Source organism: Emys orbicularis, chromosome 1 (genome assembly GCF_028017835.1).
Source record: "Emys orbicularis isolate rEmyOrb1 chromosome 1, rEmyOrb1.hap1, whole genome shotgun sequence".
Taxonomy (NCBI): domain Eukaryota; kingdom Metazoa; phylum Chordata; order Testudines; family Emydidae; genus Emys; species Emys orbicularis.
Window position 1 is genome coordinate 4,436,185 of NC_088683.1, and position 23,653 is coordinate 4,459,837.

Sequence of the window (23,653 nt, forward strand, 5' to 3'; positions counted from 1 at the left end):
TCTCCATAGATGCACCTTCCCACTGAAGATGAGAACAGTCACTAGTCTCTCGGCCATTTACCAATGTGTCTCGAGTGGGCATACTGACAGACTGCATGTGAGCACCGCTTCACAGCCAGCACGCCCACGGTCCCCCTCTCACAGTACAAGGGCAAGGCTCTGTTGACTTCAACATGCTCTTTGCATTTGGACCAAGAGCTGAAGAAGAGAATGGCAAGAGGGGTCAGACAGTCCATCCAGCCACAAGGATCACATGCCTGCCTTGGCAAGCGAGGTGCTGCTGACACTTAGATCATACCCACCCAAGCTGAGTTTTGCAAACAAGCCAGGCTGTAACTTGCACCTTTCCAAGCCTTTTACAGCCTCATAACAGAGCAAGCATGAAGAATATAAAGATGGGAAATAAAGACTCCACCAGGAACATTTTGTGCTTAGCATTTTACTGAGAGGCAGGTCCTCACCTTGCAGCTCCACAGCCTGACAGCTTGGGGAAGGATCAGAATAAGCCACACACATGGCCCTGAGTAACTGCTGGACATGAGCAGAAGGTCAGAGCAGGCACCATAGCAGCAAATCCCGCAGGGCGCTGCTGCTACTGGTGCTCTCTCTTATATGCCCCAATTCTCAGAAGCAGAAGAGTTGGCTGACAGTGGTTCCGAGGGCCAAGGAATTAATGCAAGGGAAAGTCCCCAGAGAATCCAGACACCACCCTCTCCTCCCCAAATGCAGCACTGCACCTGACCCTTACCCGGAAAACCTCAGTATGGTCCAGTCGTGACACTAGCACCAAACTCTTAGGGGCAAAGAGCTGCGCAGGCTGGACGAGGGATGACAACTCCTCTTCCTCCTCCTCACCATTCCTTGAGTGGCTCTGAGACTGGGGAGAGAGACAGATCAGACACACTGCAGGGACTTGAGAGGGGATAGACACCCCCCGCCCCACCACCACCTCAGACAGCTACACCACCATGTGAGGCAAGTACTACAGGAGATTGCGGCCCTCCTCTGACAAAGGAGTGCTGGGTACAACCAACCTGGGCAATGGGCAACCACAATTCTCATAAGGAGCTTTCGCTCACAGCTGCTTACCAGCAACAGCCCCCGCCCCCAACACTTTCACAGGCAGCATGCCTCCCCCCCTCCCCCCGCAGGGAGCATTACCTGGGCACTCTCGACAGCCTCCCAGAAAGTGAAGCAGGCGCAGTAATGCCGCTCGGAGCTGATGTCCGTCAGCACAGCAACGAAGAAGGAGGGGGGATTCCGCTCGGTGAAGAGCTGCCAACCGCTCGGCTGACAAAACTGCAAGAGGCGAAGGTGAGAACACACTGGTCAGCTGGAGGCGACTTGTACAGCCTGCTCGGGGGCAGGTGGATGCAGGCTGACCCATTTGCTCTTCCCCCAGTCCCTCTCCCCCCCCCCATCACTTATGCAGCATGTCGAGAGCTCCTGGAGGGGCTGTACATGAAGGGACAAAGCTCCTCAGGGCAGGCAGCTTGGCTTCTTACCTATCTAACATGCCAAGTACTTGGTGGGATTCAGACAGACAAGCGTGGCTCAGTTAGAGTTGCCAGCGGGGAGCAGTGGCCAGCATTCATGACAGAGCCCCTTTCTATATACACACAGAGCACCGAGCAGCATAACCATCTTCCGAAAAACATGAAGAAACCCACCCTAGAGAAGCCCTCAGGGCAACTGTTAGAAGGCAGGCAACAGAAGAGGACGCCCAGGATAACAGGCTGAGCAAAAGCACCTGTTCCCATTCAGGCCAAGGGGCCTCCCCTACTGTCTCAGAAGAGCTGCACGATCTCGCTTGGCCAGACTGGCAGAAGAGAGCTGTGCTGAGAGGCTGACATCTAGGAGGCGGGGCTGCCTTTCACAGGCACACTGGTTTGCCCTGAGCTGAACCTGGCTGTGGAGTCTAAACTAAAGCAGACTCTCTCCCCTCCTCTAGGAGAGTCAGTTGGATCCATTTAATCAGTGTCCTGGGCAGCTGCATGCGGACGAGGCCCAGGCAGCTGACGTTGCTGCACTGCAAGTTCCTGGGGGTGGGGCCTGTTACCTATTTGGCACTATACCGTACAGGCTGCACAACACACTGATAGATAAATAGTGGATCCAATAGAGGGCACTCCTCCCTCTGAATCAGCATCCCAGCCTGGTGCTGCTTGAAATGCTGCATTTCAGATGAGGTTGTGAGCTCAGAGATCCCAGGGGACTTGCCACAAGAGTTACCCCTGGGGTCCCAGCCCAACTCCAAGGGGGGGAATTCCAGCCTTCTGGCTGAGAATTCCCCATGCGGTTTTCATTGCTATAGGGCTTTTCTCACTTCCTCCCCTAAACAACGGTGTAGTGTTGCTGTGCGCTGTCCAGTTACGACAGCTTGTGGGGACTTTTTAAAAACTACGTTCCTCTGAATGTGGAACAGAGCAGCTTAGCACTGCCCACTCCTTCCAGCCACCATCACCCCTTCTGCCAGAGACCGGGGAAAGTAATAGGCTGATGCTGAGAGATGATGGCAAGCTCCCGGTAAAACGATGTGGATTCCTGTTCCAGACCAAAGCCTGCTAACCTGATCAACAGGGAGGTTCAATCAGGAGGCTACTGGATCACCAGGGCTAGAGAAATTTGGTCAGCCCTGAAGCACTCCCTAGTCTATACCCTCTCCAAAGCTACCAGCCCTGTTTATCCACCTCTTCCCCCCAGGTATTTTTAAGGCACCCATCACAGTGGAACATAGGTGACGACTGCAATGGGCATCAAACAGATTTCCAGGTATCCAGATATTACAGTGATGAGGGCACGAGGGACAGAAACCCTGCTGAGTTCTTTGCTGGGGCTGAGGCTGGAATCCTTTGCTTCTCCAGGCCCCTCACTCCTGCATTCCAGAGTGTGTCATTTCCTCCATCACACCCTTCCTGCCACTGCCCCAGGTCATGCTGCCTCTGACCTAGCTGCCCTACCAATTGGCAGCAGTGAGATATGCCCCAATGGAGTTATCAAAGTAGTCATCAGTTTCCTCTCCTTATGGAGCTTGGCTCCGAACCCTCCATAGAGGTTTGTGGTGGGACTTGCCTCGCTGAACCGCCTAGCCCAGGAATTGTCCCACGTGGCTCTTGGATCCTGCTCGGTGGCAGCAAAAAAGAGCAAATCCAACAAAGGAGACTGCAGCATGCTTTATACTCTGCCCCAGGTGTCCCATGGACCACCACCAAGACTCTGTGCAGCAGGAGGGAGAACTTGCATCCTGCAATGGGAGCTGCCAAGCCTCAGGAACGTGGAAGGGCAGAGCACTCCTGCACCCAGGTAAGAGGCGGCTGAGCTCCAAGGACCCACCTACTCCATGCAGTGCATTAATCCCAACCTGTGTCTGAGCAGTCCTGGGCTGCAGGGTGAGGACAAGTTACCTTCTGTGCAATGCAGGAGCACTGCCTGAGCCAGAGATCCCAGTGCTGGCCAGGACTCACAGTCCATTTGATTTCCTGGGCCCATATCCCATAGACCTACCCTCAGCGGGAGCAACACTCCTCATTTGAGGGCATGTCCCCACCGCGTAACGCTGCGCCTTCCACTGGGGGACCAATGCGCTACACAAACATCTCCTGGGAACCACGGAAACAAGGACACAGGCAGCTAGATCACGTTTTCTCTCTTTATCAGCATCTTCCAGCCTGTCAAAGGCCCTGAGATAAGGAGACATCCCTCTAGCAGACAGCGGCTAATCAGGACTCAGGAATCAGAATCAGCTCCCAGACAGCTCCACACTGAGCTCGATACAAGCTGCTCCCTTCCCTCTCAAGCCCTGGAGCTCAGTGTGCTGTCTCAGTGGCCTGCGGGACTGAGCTCATGACTGACCGATTCTTCTGAGACTGCCCCTTCCAGTGAGAAATTCAGCGAGGTCACAGCGTCTCCGTTACCGGACACAGGCTCAGCTCTGTTCTCCCTAGGTCAGCACAAGCTGTCTCCCCAACACCTGCCCTCTGTGCCAAGGGATCTTTGACCTACTTCAAAGACAAGCACTATAGCCTGCAATGGCCTGCAGTGTGCAAACATCATTAAAAGGGATTAGTGGAACAACGGCATCAAAAGGAGTCCTCTATATAAATACACCCCAGGCTATTTCCATGGTGTTGAAGTCACTCTCAAGCCAAGGCAAGGCAGCCAGGTTATGTAAACCCAGTTCTCTCTCCAGGAGCTGGAGGTCAGCAGGTGCAATCAAGGCTTAGATTGACCTCACAGCAGCAGAATGCCTTCAGAATTCAGTCCCCAATGCATGACACACACCAAGGGCATGACAGGCCAACTGAGACACACCAAGGGCACGCCAGGCCAGTTTTCAGCTGGGAGCTCCTCCTGAAACCACTAGGAGGAGAGAAGCTAGATTCCTGGATATAGCATCTGGTCTGCACACAAGTCTCTGCCTCAAACGAGCAGCAGATACACTCCCACCCTTCAGGCCTGGAGTTGGGAGACTACGATCAGTGTCACTGGCAGCCCAACATAAGTGAGGCTACCCAGCTTACTAACCCATACACAAGGCAACACAAAGTAGCCATGTGTTTATAAAACCCCTTGTTCATGGAAGATGTAACATCAAGACACTCTGCCCTCTGCTGGTGCTCACCAGCTAAGCAGGGTCAGGCAAGGTCAGTCCATGCATGGGACATCTCCAAAGAACGCTGGCCCTCCGTGCTGCAAATGGCGATTCAGTAGGGGGCCCCACCTACTAGCGACCCTGTGAATCAAGACGTCAATTGCTGCCCCTGTATGAGCACCAAAGAGCCCATTAATGTTACAGGTGCTGTATCTATGGTGACACACCAAAGCAGAAGCCTTCACCTCTCAGGGTTACAACAGATCCTCCAGGAATCCTGAAGAGCCAGGCATTAGGCGGAGTGTCCTAGCTATATTCAAGTCAGGGTGGAATTACACTGCAGTTTAAGCAGATATGGCATTCTCCATATCCTGTCCTGATGCGCTGTGTAGAGTTGCTGTGAGCTGTCAAATGCAGGTCATGTTCCAACCCAAAGATGGTTGAGCAGTAATCTTATACAGGAGTCGGGAGATCAGTTTGGTTTAGGGTAACCAGACAGCAAGTGTGAAAAATCGGGAAGGGGGTGGGAGTTCATAAGAGCCTATATAAGAAAAAGCCCCAAATATCGGGACTATCCCTATAAAATCGGGACATCTGGTCACCCTAGTTTGGTTTGTTAGGTGTGCTAGCATTGCTCTGCATGAAAAGTCGTTACCTTCTCTCCTTATAACCCAACTCACTGCTGCTGGCTGCCAAGGGAGGGAGAGGGCAAGAGATGAGCTAGCAGAGAATGAGTAATCTCAGCTCCGGGGAGAGCAAGATAAGAGGAATGGAGTTCCCTGTAGATAAGAGTCCTCTACATAGCCCTAATCCTTGGGTCTCCAGGGGTTGCAAGACCCGAGCTCTGCACAGACTGCACCTCTCCGCAGCAGCCTCTCCCCTCAAAAGTCACTTCTGCTACACCTAGGGGAAAAGAATTCTGGTTTCTATGTCCATGGGGAGGTGGGGCCGAGAGCTGGGCTGCAAAGAGCCTGACTACAACACCAAGAGCCAGCTTTCAGAGGTGACTTGATTACAGTGTAGAAGTACCTTCACAGGGAGACAATACCGGGTACCAGAGGGCTCTTTGATCTAGAGGAGACAGGCAGAACAAGAACCAATGTCTGGTAGCTAAAGCCAGACAAATTCAAATTGGAAATAAGGCCCCATTTTTTTAACAGTGGAGGTGATTAACCACTGGAATAAGATACCCAGAGCAGTGATGGATTGTCCATCTCTTCGTGTCTTCCAATCCACAATGGCTGCCTTTCTGGAAGATATGCTTTAGTCAAACAAGTTATTGGGCTCAGTACAGGGGTAACTGGGTAAAATGTAATGGCCTGTGACACAGGTGGTCAGACTCAATGATCTAATGCTCCATTCTGGCCTTAAACTCTATGAATCTATCAACCAAATTCATCATCTCATCAAAAACAGTATCAGGTTTGTCTGACAAATCCTATTTTCCATAAAGCTATGTTGTCTGACATTAATTATGTACCTACCCTGTAATTATTTACTGACTGCATCCTGTATCAGCATTGCCATGAGTCTGCCTGGGATCGATGGCTCACAACCCGGGTCATCCTGTTTACCTTTTATATATGGGGACACTAGCAAAGGCCAAGCTCTTCAAATGCCTGCATTAGTATGCAGTGAAGACAGCTGGACAGAAATGGCTGCTACAGGGGGACAATGACAGCCTAGAAAGCTCACACCTACAGAAACTGCCTGCTCCATCCCTTATCAGAGCCAGGCTGCGATGCCACACATCTGCGCACCCAGTGAAACAATAAGCTAAGGGCTCTGTGGGCTCGTAACAGCACCTGAGTGTAACTGAGGCTAGCCAATCTGGATCCCGCTAGTACACCAAGGTTGTCCTTCCAGCAGCAGAGATGAACTAGGGAGAGAAATCTAAAGGGCAGGATGAAGGTCACCTACAAGACTGGACTCAGAGAAGGAGAAGCTTTATAGGAGACTGACAATGGAGATTTTACTTCAGCCAGGAGACCCCATTATTGTCCCGTCTAAATCCATCAGCGCTAGACAAGGCCTCCAGACCCTGCATCATCTCCAAAAAACAGCCCTTGCCAAGATTCAGGAAATGGATGGGCTCTGATACAAGGGCCCCTCCTCTGAGTTCTGCTGGGATTCAGGGAGCACTGGGCATAAAAGAACCCTTTTATGCCCTTCAGGACTCAAGGAATGAATGACGCCTGATGCTGCAGACAGGCAATTAACAGGTTCTTGGAAAGCAGATAAGGACTCTATTATTCCCCCTCTCTAAAAACAACAGAGAAGCCTAATACTACTCACTGGGGCCCTGCCAGGAGAGGGGATCTGCTCAGCCATGAAACACGAGGCTGGGGAAGTGGGGGAGAACGTTAAAGCCAGCACCCTTCTCTCTCACACCCTCTGACACCCCGGCAACCCCTTATTCACCACTGTCATATAATTAGGATATGTTTTGTACAAAGTATGCCTTCTGAGGCATCATTCTAAAAGTCCTGATTTGCTAGACCAGGGGTCGGCAACCTTTCAGAAGTGGTGTGCAGTGTCTTCATTTATTCACTCTAATTTAAGGTTTCACGTGCCGGTAATACATTTTAACGTTTTTAGAAGGTCTCTTTCTATAAGTCTATATTATATAACTAAACTATTGTTGTATGTAAAGTAAACAAGGTTTTCAAAATGTTTAAGAAGCGTCATTTAAAATTAAATTAAAATGCTGATCTTACGCCACCAGCCTGCTCAGCTCGCTGCCAGCCTGGGGTTCTGTTCACCTAGGCCGGCAGCGGGCTGATCAGGGCCTGTGGCCGGGACCCCAGACCTGGGGGGGGGGGGTGTTTCAGGGGTCAGGGCAGAGGGCTGGGGGAGGGGGTTCAGGGCAGAAGGCTGGGGTGGGGGGGGATTCAGAGATCAGGGCAGAGGGCTGGGGGGGTGCAGGGCAGAAGGCTGGGTGTATGTTGGGGTGGGGGGGTTCAGGGCAGAGGGCTGGGGGTGTGTGGGGGTGCAGGGCAGAAGGCTGGGTGTGTGTTGGGGTGGGGGGGGTGCAGGGCAGAAGGCTGAGTGTGTGGGGGGGTGCAAGGCAGAGGGATGGGGCTGTGGGGGTGCAGGGCAGAAGGCTGGGTGTGTGTTGGGGTGGGGGGGTTCCGGGCAGAGGGCTGGGGGGTGTGGGGGGTGCAGGGCAGAGGGCTGGGTGTGTGTTGGGATGTGGGAGGTTCAGGGTAGAAGGCTGGGGGTATGGGGGGTGCAGGGCAGAAGGCTGAGTGTGTGGGGGGTTCAGGGCAGAGGGATGGGGCTGTGGAGGTGCAGGGCAGAGGGATGGGTGTGTGTTGGGGTGGGGGGGTTCAGGGCAGAGGGGTGCAGGGCAGAAGGCTGGGGTGCTCGGCTCGTGGGGGTGCTCCCAGCCCCCTGCCCTGAGCGGCTCATGGCAGGGGTCTGAAAGGGATATGCCCTGTTCCACCCCCTTCCCCCAGGCTCTGTCCCTACCTCTCTCTGCGTCCCCTACGGAGCTGTGTGCATGCTGCCGCTCTTCCCCCTCCCCCTCGCTAGGGCCATCAGCTGATTGGCTCAGGGAAGGAGAGGGGGAGGGGCAGGAAAGCACACGCTGGGGGAAGAAGTGGGGGAGGGGGGGAAACTTGGCTGCCGCAGAACCAAGCTTCTGCCTCCTACCCCCGCAGGGGAGAGCGGTGGGCGGGGGGGCTGAGTGGGGCTGGGGGCCGGGACTGCGGCAGGGAGCTGCATGCCACTCAAAATCGGCTCGCGTGCCGTGTTTGGCCGTAGGCTGCCGACCCCTGTGCTAGACATTAATATCTCATTGGATTGTATGTGCTATCATCGTATGTGAAGTTCGGCTACATACAGTAACTCCTCACTTAATGTTGTAGTTATATTCCTGAAAAATGTGACTTTAAGCGAAACTATGTTAAGTGAATCCAATTTCCCCATAAAAATTAATGTAAATGAGGGGGTTAGGTTCCAGGGAAATTTTTTTCACCAGACAAAAGACTATATTATATATATATATGTATGTATGTATGTATATTCAGTAGAAGTTTTAAACAAACAATTGAATACTGTACACAGCAATGATGATTGTGAAGCTTGGTTGAGGTGGTAAAGTCAGAGAGTGGAAGAGGGTGAGATATTTCCCAGGGAATGCCTTACTGCTAAATAATGAACTAGAACTCAGCTGAGCCCTCAAGGGTTAACACATTATTGTTAATGTAGCCTCACACTCTACAAGGCAGCAGGAATGGAGGGAGGGGAGACAGCATGGCAGACAGAGACAGAGACACAGACACATGCCCTGTGTGTGTGAGAGAGATGCGCATTGCCCCTTTAAGTACGCTGAACTACTCTAAGTAGATTGCCTTTTTAAGTGGACCAGGAAGTTGAGACAGCAGCTGCTGCTAGCACACTCCCTCCATCCTAAGCCCTGTCATGTCCCCCCAGCTCTATATGGAGATGGGCTAAGCAGGGGGGAGAGGGACACCCCGATATTAGCTCTCCTCCCCCTTCCCCTCCCCCCCCCCCCCCAGCAAGCAGGAGGCTCCCGGGAGAAGCTCCAAGTCAGAGGGCAGGAGCAGCACATGGCAGTGGGGGGGGAGGGACAGCTGAACTGCCAGCAATTGATAGCCTGCTGGGCAGCTGCCGCACAGGGAACTTAGGGGAGCGGGGCGCTGCTGATCCACCCTGGTTCCAAGCCCCCACCAGCCGGCTCCAACGGGCTGCTCATTCTGCAAGCAGTGGACAAAGCAGGCAGCTGCCAAACAATGTTATAAGGGAGCATTTTGCAAATTTAAACGAGCATGTTCTCTAATTGATCAGCAACGTAACAACAAAACAACGTTAACCGGGACGACTTTTAGTGAGGGGTTACTGTATGTGCTACTGAAACATGTTGTGAGGTTGAGAATACCCACAAACCGCCTTTCAGGCACAACAATAGAAAGGCCAATGTTTGTGACTTATTGAGGAAATGCACACAAGCACAAGGGTTACCCCAGGAACTGTGTGCAATAGAAACCTCTCAGAGATAGCAGTACATAATAGGAACTGTTTGACCCAGGTCACAGCAAAGGAGCTTTCCAGCAAGTTGGAAGAAGATATAAAAAGAGAACATAACCCGGGGGCGGAGCTACTCAGGCAGAGCAGGGCTTTAAAAAGCCCGCTCCTAAACGACCAGAGGAGCTAGCGAACAGGAGCGGCTAACAGGGGAGTTTGGCGAGGGAGTTTACAGGGGGAGTGTGAGCAGGGGCTAGATACACCTAACATTCTTTGCACTTAAAGGTCAAAACACTGCTTGATAAAAACAAAGCACCAACACGGGAACAAGCTTCGGGAGTAAATAAATAAATAAATAAATAAATAAATGGAGATATCCTATCTCCTAGAACTGGAAGGGACCTTGAAAGGTCATCGAGTCCAGCCCCCTGCCTTCACTAGCAGGACCAAGTACTGATTTTGCCCCAGATCCCTAAGTGGCCCCCTCAAGGATTGAACTCAAACCCTGGGTTTAGCAGGCCAATGCTCAAACCACTGAGCTATCCCTAAAATGATAATGCGGCCAGAAGTCCAGCAATAGAGTGGGGGCTACCCAGTTTATTGCACCCAATGCAGCATGTATGATTACCTGCCCTATGGGCTGGTAGCATATGTCTGCATTCGGTGCAAGGAGCTCCTGGCCCTCAGAGACCCGGTACGGGCTTTGGAGACCAGGGTGGCTGAGCTGGAGAAGCTAAGAGAGACAGAGAGGTACATAGATGAGACTTTCCGGGACACAGTAGAACAGTCCCACCCCCAGTCTGACAGCCTCTGTGCTGTTGAGGAGGATGGCGAAGGGAAGGAGAACATCCAACTGGAGCAGAGGGAAACGATCCCATAGTTGGGACCCTCCTCCCAGATGATGTCGTGATATCCTCTCGCACTGAGAATACTTCTCCGGGGGAGGGAACTCCAGTTATTAGGAAGAGACAGGTATTAGTAATGGGCGATTCGATCATTAGAAACATAGATAGCTGGGTTTGCGATGATCGGGAGAACTGCATGGTGACTTGCCTGTCTGGTGAGAAGGTTGCAGATCTCTCGAGACATCTAGATAGACGTATGTGTAGTGCTGGGGAGGAGTCGGTGGTCGTGGTACATGTAGGTACCAACGACATGGGGAAGGATAGGAGAGAGGTCCTGGAAGCCAAATTTAGGCTGTTGGGTAAGAGATTGAAGTCCAGGACCTCCATGGTAGCATTCTCTGAAATGCTTCCAGTTCCACGCACAGGGCCAGGTAGACAGGCAGAAATGCAGGGTCTCAATGCGTGGATGAGACGGTGGTGTAGGGAGGAGGGGTTTAGATTTATTAGGAACTGGGGAAGCTTTTGGGAGAGGGGGAGCCTATACAGGAAGGATGGGCTCCACCTAAACCAAAACAGAACCAGATTGCTGGCGCTTAAAATTAAAAAGGTCGTAGAACAGTTTTTAAACTAAGGACTGGGGGAAAGCCAACAGGTGCAGAGGAGCATGTGGTTCGGACATCCCTTAGGGGAGGATCTATAACTGGAGATTCCCTATGTCCTAATAAGGAGGAGAGGATGGAAAATGATAAAATACAGGGAGGATCTGATGAGAAACAGTCAAATGAAAAAAAGTCCCATTCAATTACATCATGCAATAGGGGACAGCCAAAAAATGACAAGTTTTTAAAATGCTTATATACCAAAGCTAGATATCTAAATAATAAGATGGGTGAACTAGAGTGCCTAGTATTAAATGAGGATATTGATACAATAGGCATCATGGAAACCTGGTGGAATGAGGATAATCAATGGGACACAGTAATACCAGGGTACAAAATATATCGGAAGGACAGAACAGGTCATGCTGGTGGGTGAATGGCACTATATGTGAAAGAAAGTGTAGAATCAAATGAAGTAAAAATCTTAAACGAACTAAATTGTACTACAGAATCTCTATGGATAGTAATTCCATGCTTGGAAAATAAGAATATAGCAGTAGGGCTATATTACAGACTACCTGACCAGGATGGTGTTAGTGACTCTGAAATGCTCAGAGAGATTAGAGAGGCTATTAAAATAAAAAAACTCAATAATAATAATGGGGGATTTCAACTATCCCCATATTGATTGGGTACCTATCACCTCAGGAAGGGATGCTGAGATAAAGTTTCTTGACACCTTAAATGACTGCTTCTTGGAGCAGCTAGTTCTGGAACCCACCAGAGGAGAGGCAATTAGTCCTAAGTGGAGCACAGGATCAGGTCCAAGAGGGGAATATAGCTGGACCGCTTGGTAATAGTGACCATAATATAATTAAATTTAACATCCCTGTGGTGGAGAAAACACCACAGCAGCCCAACACTGTAGCATTTAATTTCAGAAAGGAGAACTACACAAAAATGAGGAGGTTAGTGAAACAGAAATTAAAAGGTTTAGCACCAAAAGTAAAATCCCTGCAAGATGCGTGGAAACTTTTTAAAGACACCATAATAGAGGCTCAACTTAAATGTATACCCCAATTTAAAAAACATAGTAAGAGAACCAAAAAAGAGCCACCGTGGTTAAACAACAAAGTAAAAAGCAGTGAGAGGCAAAAAGGCATCCTTTCAAAAGTGGAAGATAAATCCTAATGAGGAAAATAGAAAAAAGCATAAACTCTGGCAAACAAAGTGTAAAAATGTAATTAGAAAGACCAAAAAAGAATTTGAAGAAAAGCTAGCCAAAGACTCCAAAAGTAATAGCAAAAAACTTTTTAAATACATCAGAAGCAGAAAGCCTGCTAAACAACCAGCGGGGCCACTGGATGATCGAGATGCTAAAGGAGCACTCAAAGACGATAAGGCCATTGCGGAGAAACTAAATGAATTCTTTGCATCGGTCTTCACTGTTGAGGATGTGAGGGAGATTCCCAAACCTGAGCCATTCTTTTTGGGTGACAGATCTGAGGAACTGTCCCAAATTGAGGTGTCAGAGGAGGTTTTGGAACAAATTGATAAACTAAACAGTAATAAGTCTCCAGGACCTGATGGTATTCACCCAAGAGTTCTGAAGGAACTCAAATGTGAAATTGCAGGACTAACAACTGTCATCTGACTGTAACCTATCATTTAAATCAGCTTCTGTACCAAATTACTGGAGGATAGCTAATGTGATGCCAATTTTTTAAAAGGGCTCCAGAGGGGACCCTGGCAACTACAGGCCAGTAAGCCTCACTTCAGAACCGGGCAAATTGGTTAAAACTATCATAAAGAACAAAATTATCAGACACAGATGAACATAATTTGTTGGGAAATAGTCAAGATGGTTTTTGTAAAGGGAAATCATGCCTCACCAATCGACTAGAATTCTTTAAGGGGGGGGTCAACAAGCATGCGGACAAAGGAGATCCAGTGGATATAGTGCATTTAGATTTTCAGAAAGCCTTTGACAAGGCCCCTCACCAAAGGCTCTTAAGCAAAATAAGCAGTCATGGGTTAAGAGGGAAGGTTCTCTCATGGATTGGTAACTGGTTAAAAGATAGGAAACAAAGGGTAGGAATAAATGGTCAGTTTTCAGAATGGAGAGAGGTAAATAGTGGTGTCCCCCAGGGGTCTGTACTGGGCCCAGTCCTATTTAACATATTCATAAACGATCTGGAAAAAGGGATAAACAGTGAGGTGGCAAAATTTGCAGATGATACAAAACTACTCAAAATAGTTAAGTCTCAGGCAGACTGCGAAGAGCTACAAAAGGATCTTTCAAAACTGGGTGACTGGGCAACAAAATGGCAGATGAAATTTAATGTTGATAAATGCAAAGTAATGCACATTGGAAAACATAATCCTAACTATACATATACAATGATGGGGTCTAAATTAGCTGTTATCACTCAAGAAAGAGATCTTGGAGTCATTCTGGATAGTTCCCTGAAATCATCCACTCAATGTGCAGCGGCAGTCAAAAAAGCAAACAGAATGATGGGAATGATCAAGAAAGGGATAGATAATAAGACAGAAAATATCATATTGTCTCTATATAAATCCATGGTACGCCCACACCTTGAATACTGCGTGCAGATGTGGTCGCCCCATCTCAAAAAAGATGTATTGGACTTGGAAAAGGTTCAGAAAAGGGCAACAAAAATGATTAGGGGTATAGAACAGCTTCCGTATGAGGAGAGATTAATAAGATTGGGACTTTTCATCTTGGAAAAGAGGTGACTAAGGGGGGATATGCTAGAGGTCTATAAAATCATGAGTGGTACAGAGAAAGTAAATAAGGAAGTGTTATTTACTCCTTCTCATAATACAAGAACAAAGGGCCACCAAATGAAATTAATAGGTAGCAGGTTTAAAACAAACAAAGTATTTTTTCATGCAACGCACTGTCAACCTCTGGGAACTCCTTGCCAGATGGTGTTGTGAAGGCCAGTACTATAACAGGGTTCAAAAGGGAGCTAGATAGATTCTTGGAAGATAGCCATCAATGGCTATTAGCCAGGATGGGCAGGAATGGTGTCCCTAGCCTCTGTTTGCCAGAAGCTGGAATTGGGTGACGGCATGGATCAACTTGATAACACTGGTCTACAATTTTTGAGAAGTCGTCTGCTTCAGAGATAAAATGTGCTATTTATTATGTATTTTGATGTGCTGAATTCAAATATGACAATTAAAACAAATGATTGGCTACTGTTTCTAAGATATTTAAGTTTTTACATTTTATGTCTATGTATATTGTGTAGATAGAGTTTTAATCATAAATTGTAAACCTAGGTCTTTTCATGTGTTTATGGTTGCTTTACATGATAATCTTTCACCTGTCCTGTTTATGTAACACTTTAAAAATCAGCAAAAGGGTTATATAAATAAAATTTCTTATGAAACAAAAGGCAAAAAACTATTATGTACATAGTTTAGACCTATTCAGTGTCTACTCGGCGCTTCTTGGCTTGTCTCTTGTATTCATTAAATGGAGCATCTCTTGTCACTGTCCAGCAATAGTCTGCAAGCATTGATGGGCTCCATTTGCCCTGATAGCGTTTCTCCATTGTTGCAATGTCCTGGTGAAATCGCTCACCATGCTCGTCGCTCACTGCTCCGCAGTTCGGTGGAAAAAAATCTAGATGAGAGTGCAAAAAATGTATCTTTAGTGACATGTTGCAACCAAGGCTTTTGTATGCCTTGAGGAGGTTTTCCACCAACAACCTGTAGTTGTCTGCCTTGTTGTTTCCAAGAAAATTTATTGCCACTAACTGGAAGGCTTTCCATGCCGTCTTTTCCTTGCCACGCAGTGCATGGTCAAATGCATCATCTCGAAGAAGTTCACGAACCTGAGGACCAACAAAGACACCTTCCTTTATCTTAGCTTCACTTAACCTTGGAAATTTTCCACGGAGGTACTTGAAAGCTGCTTGTGTTTTGTCAATGGCCTTGACAAAGTTCTTCATCAGACCCAGCTTGTTATGTAAGGGTAGTAACAAAATCTTCCTTGATTCAACAAGTGGTGGATGCTGAACACTTTTCCTCCCAGGCTCCAATGACTGTCGGAGTGGCCAATCTTTCTTGATGTAGTGGGAATCTCTTGCACGACTATCCCATTCGCAGAGAAAACAGCAGTACTTTGTGTATCCAGTCTGCAGACCAAGCAAGAGAGCAACAACCTTCAAATCGCCACAAAGCTGCCACTGATGTTGGTCATAGTTTATGCACCTCAAAAGTTGTTTCATGTGTCATAGGTTTCCTTCATATGGACTGCATGACCAACTGGAATTGATGGCAAAACATTGCCATTATGCAGTAAAACAGCTTTAAGACTCGTCTTCGATGAATCAATGAACAGTCTCCACTCATCTGGATCGTGAACGATGTTGAGGGCTGCCATCACACCATCCATGTTGTTGCAGGCTACAAGATAACCTTCCATGAAGAAGAATGGGACAAGATCCTTTTGACGGTCACGGAACATGGAAACCCTAACATCATCTGCCAAGAGATTCTACTGCTGTAGTCTGGAGCCCAACAGCTCTGCCTTACTCTTGGGTAGTTCCAAATCCCTGACAAGGTCATTCAGTTCACCTTGTGTTATGAGGTGTGGTTCAGAGGAGGAGGATGGGAGAAAATGTGGGTCCTGTGACATTGATGGTTCAGGACCAGAAGTTTCATCCTCTTCCTCTTCTGACTCAAGTGAGAATGATTCTGGTGCCTCAGGAACCGGCAGTCCTTCTCCGTGGGGTACTGGGCGTATAGCTGATGGAATGTTTGGATAATGCACAGTCCACTTTTTCTTCTTTGACACACCTTTCCCAACTGGAGGCACCATGCAGAAGTAACCATTGCTGGTATGATCTGTTGGCTCTCTCCAAATCATTGGCACTGCAAAAGGCATAGATTTTCTTTTCCTGTTCAACCACTGGCGAAGATTTGTTGCACAAGTGTTGCAGCATATGTGTGGGGCCCACCTCTTGTCCTGATCTCCAATTTTGCAGCCAAAATAAAGGTGATAGGCTCTCTTAACCATAGTGGTTATACTGCGCTTTTGTGATGCAAAAGTCACTTCACCACAAACATAGCAGAAGTTATTTGCACTGTTCACACAAGTACGAGGCATCTCTGCTCACTTTGGCTAAACAGAAATGTGCCCCTTTGCAAAATCAAACACTGACAAATAAGAGAGCACGACACTGTATGATTTCTAGAGCTGATATAGGGCAATTTGTTCAGCAGAGCAATGTAAGCTTCGTTATGATTGCATCATCCATGACTTCTAGGAATAACATGATGCAATTCATATCATGTATGATGCAATACCAGCTTCAGATTGCATCATTCATTGTTTTGCCTAAAAAGCAAGTACTGTCCAAACCCAGTCATAGATTTATTCATAGATCCAGTCAAAGATGTATTTTAGTCATTTCTGGTTTAAATTGAGATCCCTTCCCTTTATAACTCACTTATCCTCCGCCATTCCCAAGTCAAGGGTCGTATATACTGACCCAATAGCATATCTTGAAAACTAGAGCCAATCAACAATTTTAAGCATCATTTTCGTTTTCAGTGACCCAGAATTAGTAAAGTTTGACTACATTTATTTCAGAAGCATTTTGGCTGTAGAGCAGTGTAACCTGTCTGTTCATTCCCTCTGGGGCACCTGGCATTGGCCACTGTTGGAAGACAGGATACTGGGCTTGATGGACCTTTGGTCTGACCCAGTATAGCTGGTCTTATGACATCATGAGGGGACCTCGCTCTCCCTACAAAACACACCTGAAAGTACCGGAGGAAAAGGACTGAACAGGGGGAGAGGGAGAGAGAGGAGGGAGAGAGTGCTGGTTCCAGGTTAAAGGGATTTCCAGCCTGTGTATGGAAACTTGGTGGACTGCTTGTATCATCAGTCAGGTTGAGACATTACTGATTCAGATCCTATCTAATATTGTAGGCTTAGTTTGCATTTTGTTTTATTTCTTATGGTAATCTACTTTGATCTGTTTGCTATCACTTAAAAGCTATCTTTCCATAGTTAATAACTCTATTTCAAATTTTACTACAACACTGTTTGTTGACGTTCAAAGGGGATAAATCTCAGCTCATGAACAAGTGTTGCTGCTGTGACAAAGTTCCTCCTCTATCTTGGTGGGTCCTGCGCTTATTGGTGGATTTTCTTGCCTCAGAGATTCACCATGTGGGTTGGGGAAGAGCCCAGAGACCTTCCCCTCTGGAAGAACCCACAGTCCAGGTCAATTGGGAGGTTTGGGGGGAACCCAGGCCCGCCCTCTACTCTGGGTTCCAGCCCAGGGCCCTGTGGACTGCAGCTGTCTATAGTGCCTCCTGTAACAGCTGCATGACAGCTACAACTCCCTGGGCTACTTCCCCATGGCCTCCTCCAAACACCTTCCTTAGTCTCACCACAGGACCTTCCGCCTGGTGTCTGATAACGCTTGTGCTCTTCAGTCCTCCAGCAGCACACACTCTCAGCTCCTTGCGCCTCTTGCTCCCAGCTTCTCACACTCACACCACAAACTGAAGTGAGCTCCTTTTTAAAACCCAGGTGCCCTGATTAGCCTGCCTTAATTGATTCTAGCAGCTTCTTCTTAATTGGCTCCAGGTGTCCTAATTAGCCTGCCTGCCTTAACTGGTTCTAGCAGGTTCCTGATTACTCTAGTGCAGCCCCTGCTCTGGTCACTCAGGGAACAGAAAACTACTCATCCAGTGACCAGTATATTTGCCCTCTACCAGACTCCTGTACCCCACTGGTCTGGGTCTGTCACACTGCACATCCACTTTCCTTTGTAGAAGTGGCGAACTGGGTAATAAATTCGTACTGGTCGGGTTTTGACTAGGGCAGGACGGTACAGCTCTGCGGTCTTAGGCTGGGGAGCTGGTGGTTATTTTGGCTGTAGCCTCTCTATTGTGGGTTCATGAGTAGCTGGCCAGAGCATTCATGAATACAGCTTGGTGTAGTCCCTGTTGTGGATGTTGGTGTGAGTGCAAGCTTGGAGGGCTTTTCAGCTTGTCACAACATCACAGTTGTGATGTTATCTGATTAAAATATGACCATGTAGATCATTGTTGCTACCACTGTTATATAATTGCAACAAATCTTGTACAAAGTGTGGCATGTAAGATGTCTACGGAAAAGTTATGATTTGCTTCATATGATTACGCCATTTGTACGCATGTATCATTTTTGTTTCAGAAGTTATGAATATTAACTATATACCTGTATTCTGAATGTTTTTGCTCCTGTGGTAACACCCACAAGATATTTAGCCAGCACATCCTGAAGGGACTATTCAAGTTAAATGACCCATCAAGGAACACTTAACTCACAATGGACCATGGAAGATGCCCATCCACACCTGATGGACTTTCATGTAACTAGAGTATGGGTAAGGGCCTCTGCTATGACTAAGCAAAGGATGCATAGACATGTGACTTGCCCATGTAATTCCAAACCCCATCTTGTTACCTGTAATTTTCCACAAATTAGAACAATGGATTTCCCTTCACTTGGCGGAAGCTGTAACAGGCCCTGGAAACATCTCCATTTTGCCTCTTTCCTGCTCAAACCTCTGGACTATGGACTTACACTAATGGGAGCATTCTAACCAAGGGACTGAGGACCTTCCAATGATTTGGAAGCAACCAGAGACTTAACAATCCAGCAGTTTATTCAATCACTGCTTCAAGCCTGATCCAAGAACCTTGCAATTGTTGTATGTATTTGATTCCTTTAACCAATTTTAACTCTCACCTTTTTTTTCCCCTTTCTTTTTATAAATGTTTAGGTATTAGATACTAAAAGATTGGTAACAGCGTGATTATTGGGTAAGATCTGAGTTGTATATTGACCTGGGTATCTGGCTGTCCCTTTGCGATAAGAAGAACCCTTTTGTTTGATTAAATTGGTTTTAAATAACCACTCATCATTAAGTCTAGTGTCTGGGTGTTGAATTCAGGACTGGAATACCTAAGGAGGCTGCATTTCTGACTTCTTGTTAGCCAGTGTGGTGAGACAGAAGTTTACTTTTGTTGTTGGTTTGGTGTATCTCATGGAAGAGGTGTGTCTTCCTTTTTCCCCAGCAGCTTGTCCTGAATTTGGTATTCTCAGATCTGACCCACGGAGGCACAGTGACAACAGTGCAAGCGTGAACTCATTAGTGAGACAGAGGGCTCAGCTGTACCTCAGTTCCTGGTGGCACCCTGGGGGGGACCCATCACACACCCCTTCTAAAATATGCACTATCTACACCTCTTCTCCATCCAGGAAACGGCAAGGAGCTGTAGACCAGCAGGTGTCATAGAAGAGCAACGCAAGGCTTGTGGAGACCTAGGTCCCTGCTGAGAGGAGCAGTGACTCTTCTCCACACAAGGATTTGGCCCGAAAACTCCTGGCCAAAGTCCTGCTGACATGCAAAGAGGACAAATCCCTGAAGCCTGCATGCACAGTACCACAGCCCACTCTACTAACACAGGGCTACAACCTGCTTTGCACATGCGCGCATGCACACAATACTGGGAGGTCCCAGTCCCAACAGCCAAAATACTCACCAGTTCAATGCCCTGTGGGAAGGGGTTATCCTCCCAGTCCTTCTCCGGGAAGCGCTGGAGTATCTGTCCCTGGCCATCCCTGCTCCCTACAAAAATAAGCAGAAGGAAAGTATTAGAAGAATGCAGGCAGCCCTGCTGCTGTGGCCAGCTGCCATTTCGACCTCCTGCCAGAGGCAGGCAGGAGCAACAATGGCAAACTCCAGAATTGCACACAAGCAGCGCCTTGCGGTTACCCTGTGTAGGTACAGCACAAACATGAACTAACCCTACACCCACCCTGGGAGGAAAGAATTCTCTCCATGGTACATGTGGGGAACCAGACAGAGGGAAAGTTATTTTTTCCCAGGTTAGACAGCAAGTAGTAGAGCTACATTAGAAGTCAGAACTTTGATTCCTAAGCCAACAGCCACCCTACATATGCCCCAGGTACATACAGCAGGACCCTTACCCCAAACACAGCAAAGCAACAATGGAGAGTGAATTCAAACTGATCCAATTTAGCACCTTCCTAGAGCTCAAAGAGATTAGGCTACAGAGAACCACATGTCCTGAGCTATCAAACTACTCACGGATTCAGCACTTCTTAAAGATGAACCAAAATGTGAGAAGCTGTGTAACGTCACTGGTTAGGTTAAATCTCAAATTTCTTACCCTGTGTTACTAAAATAATATAGAAGCTGAAAGATTTGAACAGTAATTCCCTTTTTCACCATCTGCAGTTTGTATTTTGCATTTCACTCAGCTTGGACCACAGAAATACATAGGTCAGTTTAACATTTTGGTTCCTAAACACCAGCATAAGGCTGCAATGTTCTAGTTGCAAACTCTGCAAGGAAATTTATAATCCTAAATGAGTGACTAATACAATGCTATTTAGGTCTGTAGAACTTTCTAGTCTCCCCTTTTAGATGCCAAATCATTAGCAGAAAATCACACATGTATTCTAGTGGACGAGGCATGCAGTGGGGAGTCAGGACTCCCAAGATGGATTTCACTTCTACCATCTATTCAGTGTAGTCATGGACAAGTCTGGGGATAACACTGACCTCTCTCATAGGAGTATGGTGGGGATCAAGGTTTGCACAACACCATTCTAGTGCTCAGTCTGTATAAACTTCAACACTTCAGCTTTTGAAAGAGGACTCAGAAAGGTATTAACCAGCTGAGAAATATGTACAGAGCCCTGTGCTTCCACAGAATAGATGATACCACCCCTAATCCTGAGACAAAAACCAGTGAGCAGCAGTCCATAGAAACACTAGGAGACCTGTAAATAGATGCTTGCTGCATCATGAACCTTTCCTGGGGAAGCACCTAGTGAATTTTAGCTGGTAAAATACCTTCTGGCTCTTTGTTTAGAGAGGGGTTAAATCCCTTGCCAAGCCTTCGGATACCAAAGCGTCTGCCCTAATCCTTCATCCTGAACTCCCTTCATGGCTTTGCACAGTCTCCTCTACCAGGTCCAGGTGTACTATGTTCTGTCAAAACAGGGTCCACTGCCAGTGGTCCTCACCATTTACAGAATACAACTCCAGCTGCAGAGGACACCACGCGCCCCACCCCTTCAACCTCTCTAACCTCACTTGCAGACTGCTTTCCAGCCACAGGGGCCGGCTGACCCTGGCATACCTCTGGGCCGTGTAACAGGAAAAGCCTCACTCCAAAATGCATGGACACTGCAGGACTATTTTGGGGAGCTAGAACAGTTTCAACCACTCTACTTACCAACAGCCACCCACAGCTGTATTTAAAAACACAGACAACAGAACACATGCCAATTATAGTCCAAGGACCAAAAAGGAAAGGTCAGCGCCAAGTTATGTACATAAAGAGTGTCCAGTGTGATGCTAGTGTGTGCTCCCTTTCCCTGCCCTCAGACACTACCTCTCTCCACCCACTATCGTCTCATGTGCCTCCTCTCAGACAGCAACACTCACTTCAAGACCTACCTGACCCAACAGCTTTGATTAGAAATTTAATACCTGCCCTCTCAGAGCCTGGCCAAAAAGAAACAAAGGCAGATTCACGTAAGGCACTTGTGTCAAGTTGGGGGTAAATCTTGCTCAAAGCCTCCTGGATTTTGTAGCACCCAAGTGCTGAGTTTCTATGGCAAATTGAACATTTTACGCTGTTCCAAGTAAATCCAAACATGGATGATCCAATCAGCGCATTTCCATTCATTACTCCCCTTTTCATAGATTGAGATCCATGGGCCAGAAGGGACCACTCTGATCATCTAGCCTGACCTCCCACGTGCCACAGGACTTCCCCAAATTCATTCCCTTTTGAACTAGAGCAGATCTTATCGAAAAACATCCATTCTTGATTTAAACATTGCCAGTGATGCAGAATCCATCACAAACCTTGATAAGTCGTTCCCCTGGTTATTTATCCTCGCTGTTAAAAATGTATGCCTTATTTCCAGTCTGTCTAGCTTCAACACTCAGCCATTGAATCTTTACAACTTGGTTCACTAGATTGAAGAGCCCTCTATTATCAAATTTCTCTTCCCTATGTAGGTACTTATAGACTGATGAAGTCATCCAGTAACCTTCTCTTTGTTAAGCTAAAAGATTGAGGTCCTTGATTCCATCACCATAAGGCAGGTTTTTCTAATCTTGTATTCATTCTTACGGCTCTTCTCTGAACCCGTTCCAATTTATCAACATCCTTCTTGAATTGTGGACATCAGAACTAGACACACTATTCCGGTAGCAGTTCCACCAGTGCCAAATACAGAGGTAATATAACATTAAACAGGTCTCAAAGTGTAATTGTCCACCTGGAATCATCACTGAATGGATGGGTTTCTAGTGGGGTCCTGCAGGGCTCGGCTCTGGTCCTACACCATTTAACATTTTTATTAATAACTGAGAAGAAACCAAAATCATCACTGATAAAGCTTTTAGATAAAGCAAAAATTGGGGGAGTGGTAAATAATGAAGAGGACAAGTCACTGATACAGAGCAACCTGGATCACTTGGTAAACTGAACTCAAGTGACTGTTATAAGAACATAAGAACGGCCATACTGGATCAGAACAATGGTTCATCTAGCCCAGTATCCTGTCTTCCGACAGTGGCCGATGCCAGGTGCCCCAGAGGGAATGAACAGAACAGGGAATCATCAAGTGATCCATCCCCTGTTGCCCACGCCCAGCTTCTGGCAAACAGAGGCTAGGGACACCATCCCTGTCCATCTTGGCTAATAGCCATTGATGAACCTATCCTCCACGAACTTATCTAGTTCTTAATACTGCCAAATGTAAAATCATATCTAGGAACAAAGAACCTAGGCCATACTGACAGGACGGGGGACTCTATCCTGGGAAGCAGTGACTCTGAAAAACACTTGGGGGTCATGGTCGATAATCAGATGATCGTGAGCTCCCAGCGTGACACTGTGGCCAATAGGACTAATACAGTCCCGGGATGTATAAATAGGGCAGTCTCATGTAGGAGTAGAGAAGTATGCCACATTGATTTTGTAACATTCTAGTTTGTTTTTTTAAATCGAAATGTCATGCGGTGCCAAGTCAAATGCCTACAGAAATCAAGTATATTACAGCACCACTATTACCTTTATCAACCAAACTTGTAATCTCAAAAACCCTCACACCAAGTTGTTTTGAAAGGATAGTAACCCTTGACAAAAAGGAGGTGACCCTCTATTTCCTGCACACCTCACCACAATGTCAAGCACTGCATCCAAAAATCAATGGATTACATTAGCAAGACATTTCAACTACAACTATTGGCAATGAAAGCTCAGAGCAACATTGAAGTTGTCATTATGTTAGCATCTATATGGTGCCTACATCTTAGTATCTAAGGGCTGAAATTAATGGGGTAGCTCACAACTTTGGGTTGTTTCAAGGGGGGGGTTAAAGATATAATTACAGGAAGACAATATGGGATTGAGTTACATTTGGGGGACTCAAACCATAAAGACTAAGAAATGTGATTTTTTATTTATTTATTTATTTGCAATGAAAGCTTAGATTCTGCTACAAAATATTGGCGCTCACCTCACACTCTGGCACA

The 23,653-nt window shown here is 47.2% G+C and overlaps 1 protein-coding gene across 1 annotated transcript in view; it reads right to left on the reverse strand.

Moving 5' to 3' along the window:
* SBF1 (SET binding factor 1) overlaps positions 1 to 23,653 on the reverse strand; it is a 142,315-nt gene that overhangs the window by 44,146 nt on the left and 74,516 nt on the right. The window contains exons 2-4 of the mRNA XM_065423346.1: positions 19,611 to 19,696; positions 1,162 to 1,299; positions 749 to 877 (exon numbers count right to left, since the gene is read on the reverse strand). Coding sequence (XP_065279418.1) covers positions 749 to 877; positions 1,162 to 1,299; positions 19,611 to 19,696 — 353 coding nt within the window. The remainder of the gene's footprint in view (positions 1 to 748; positions 878 to 1,161; positions 1,300 to 19,610; positions 19,697 to 23,653) is intronic.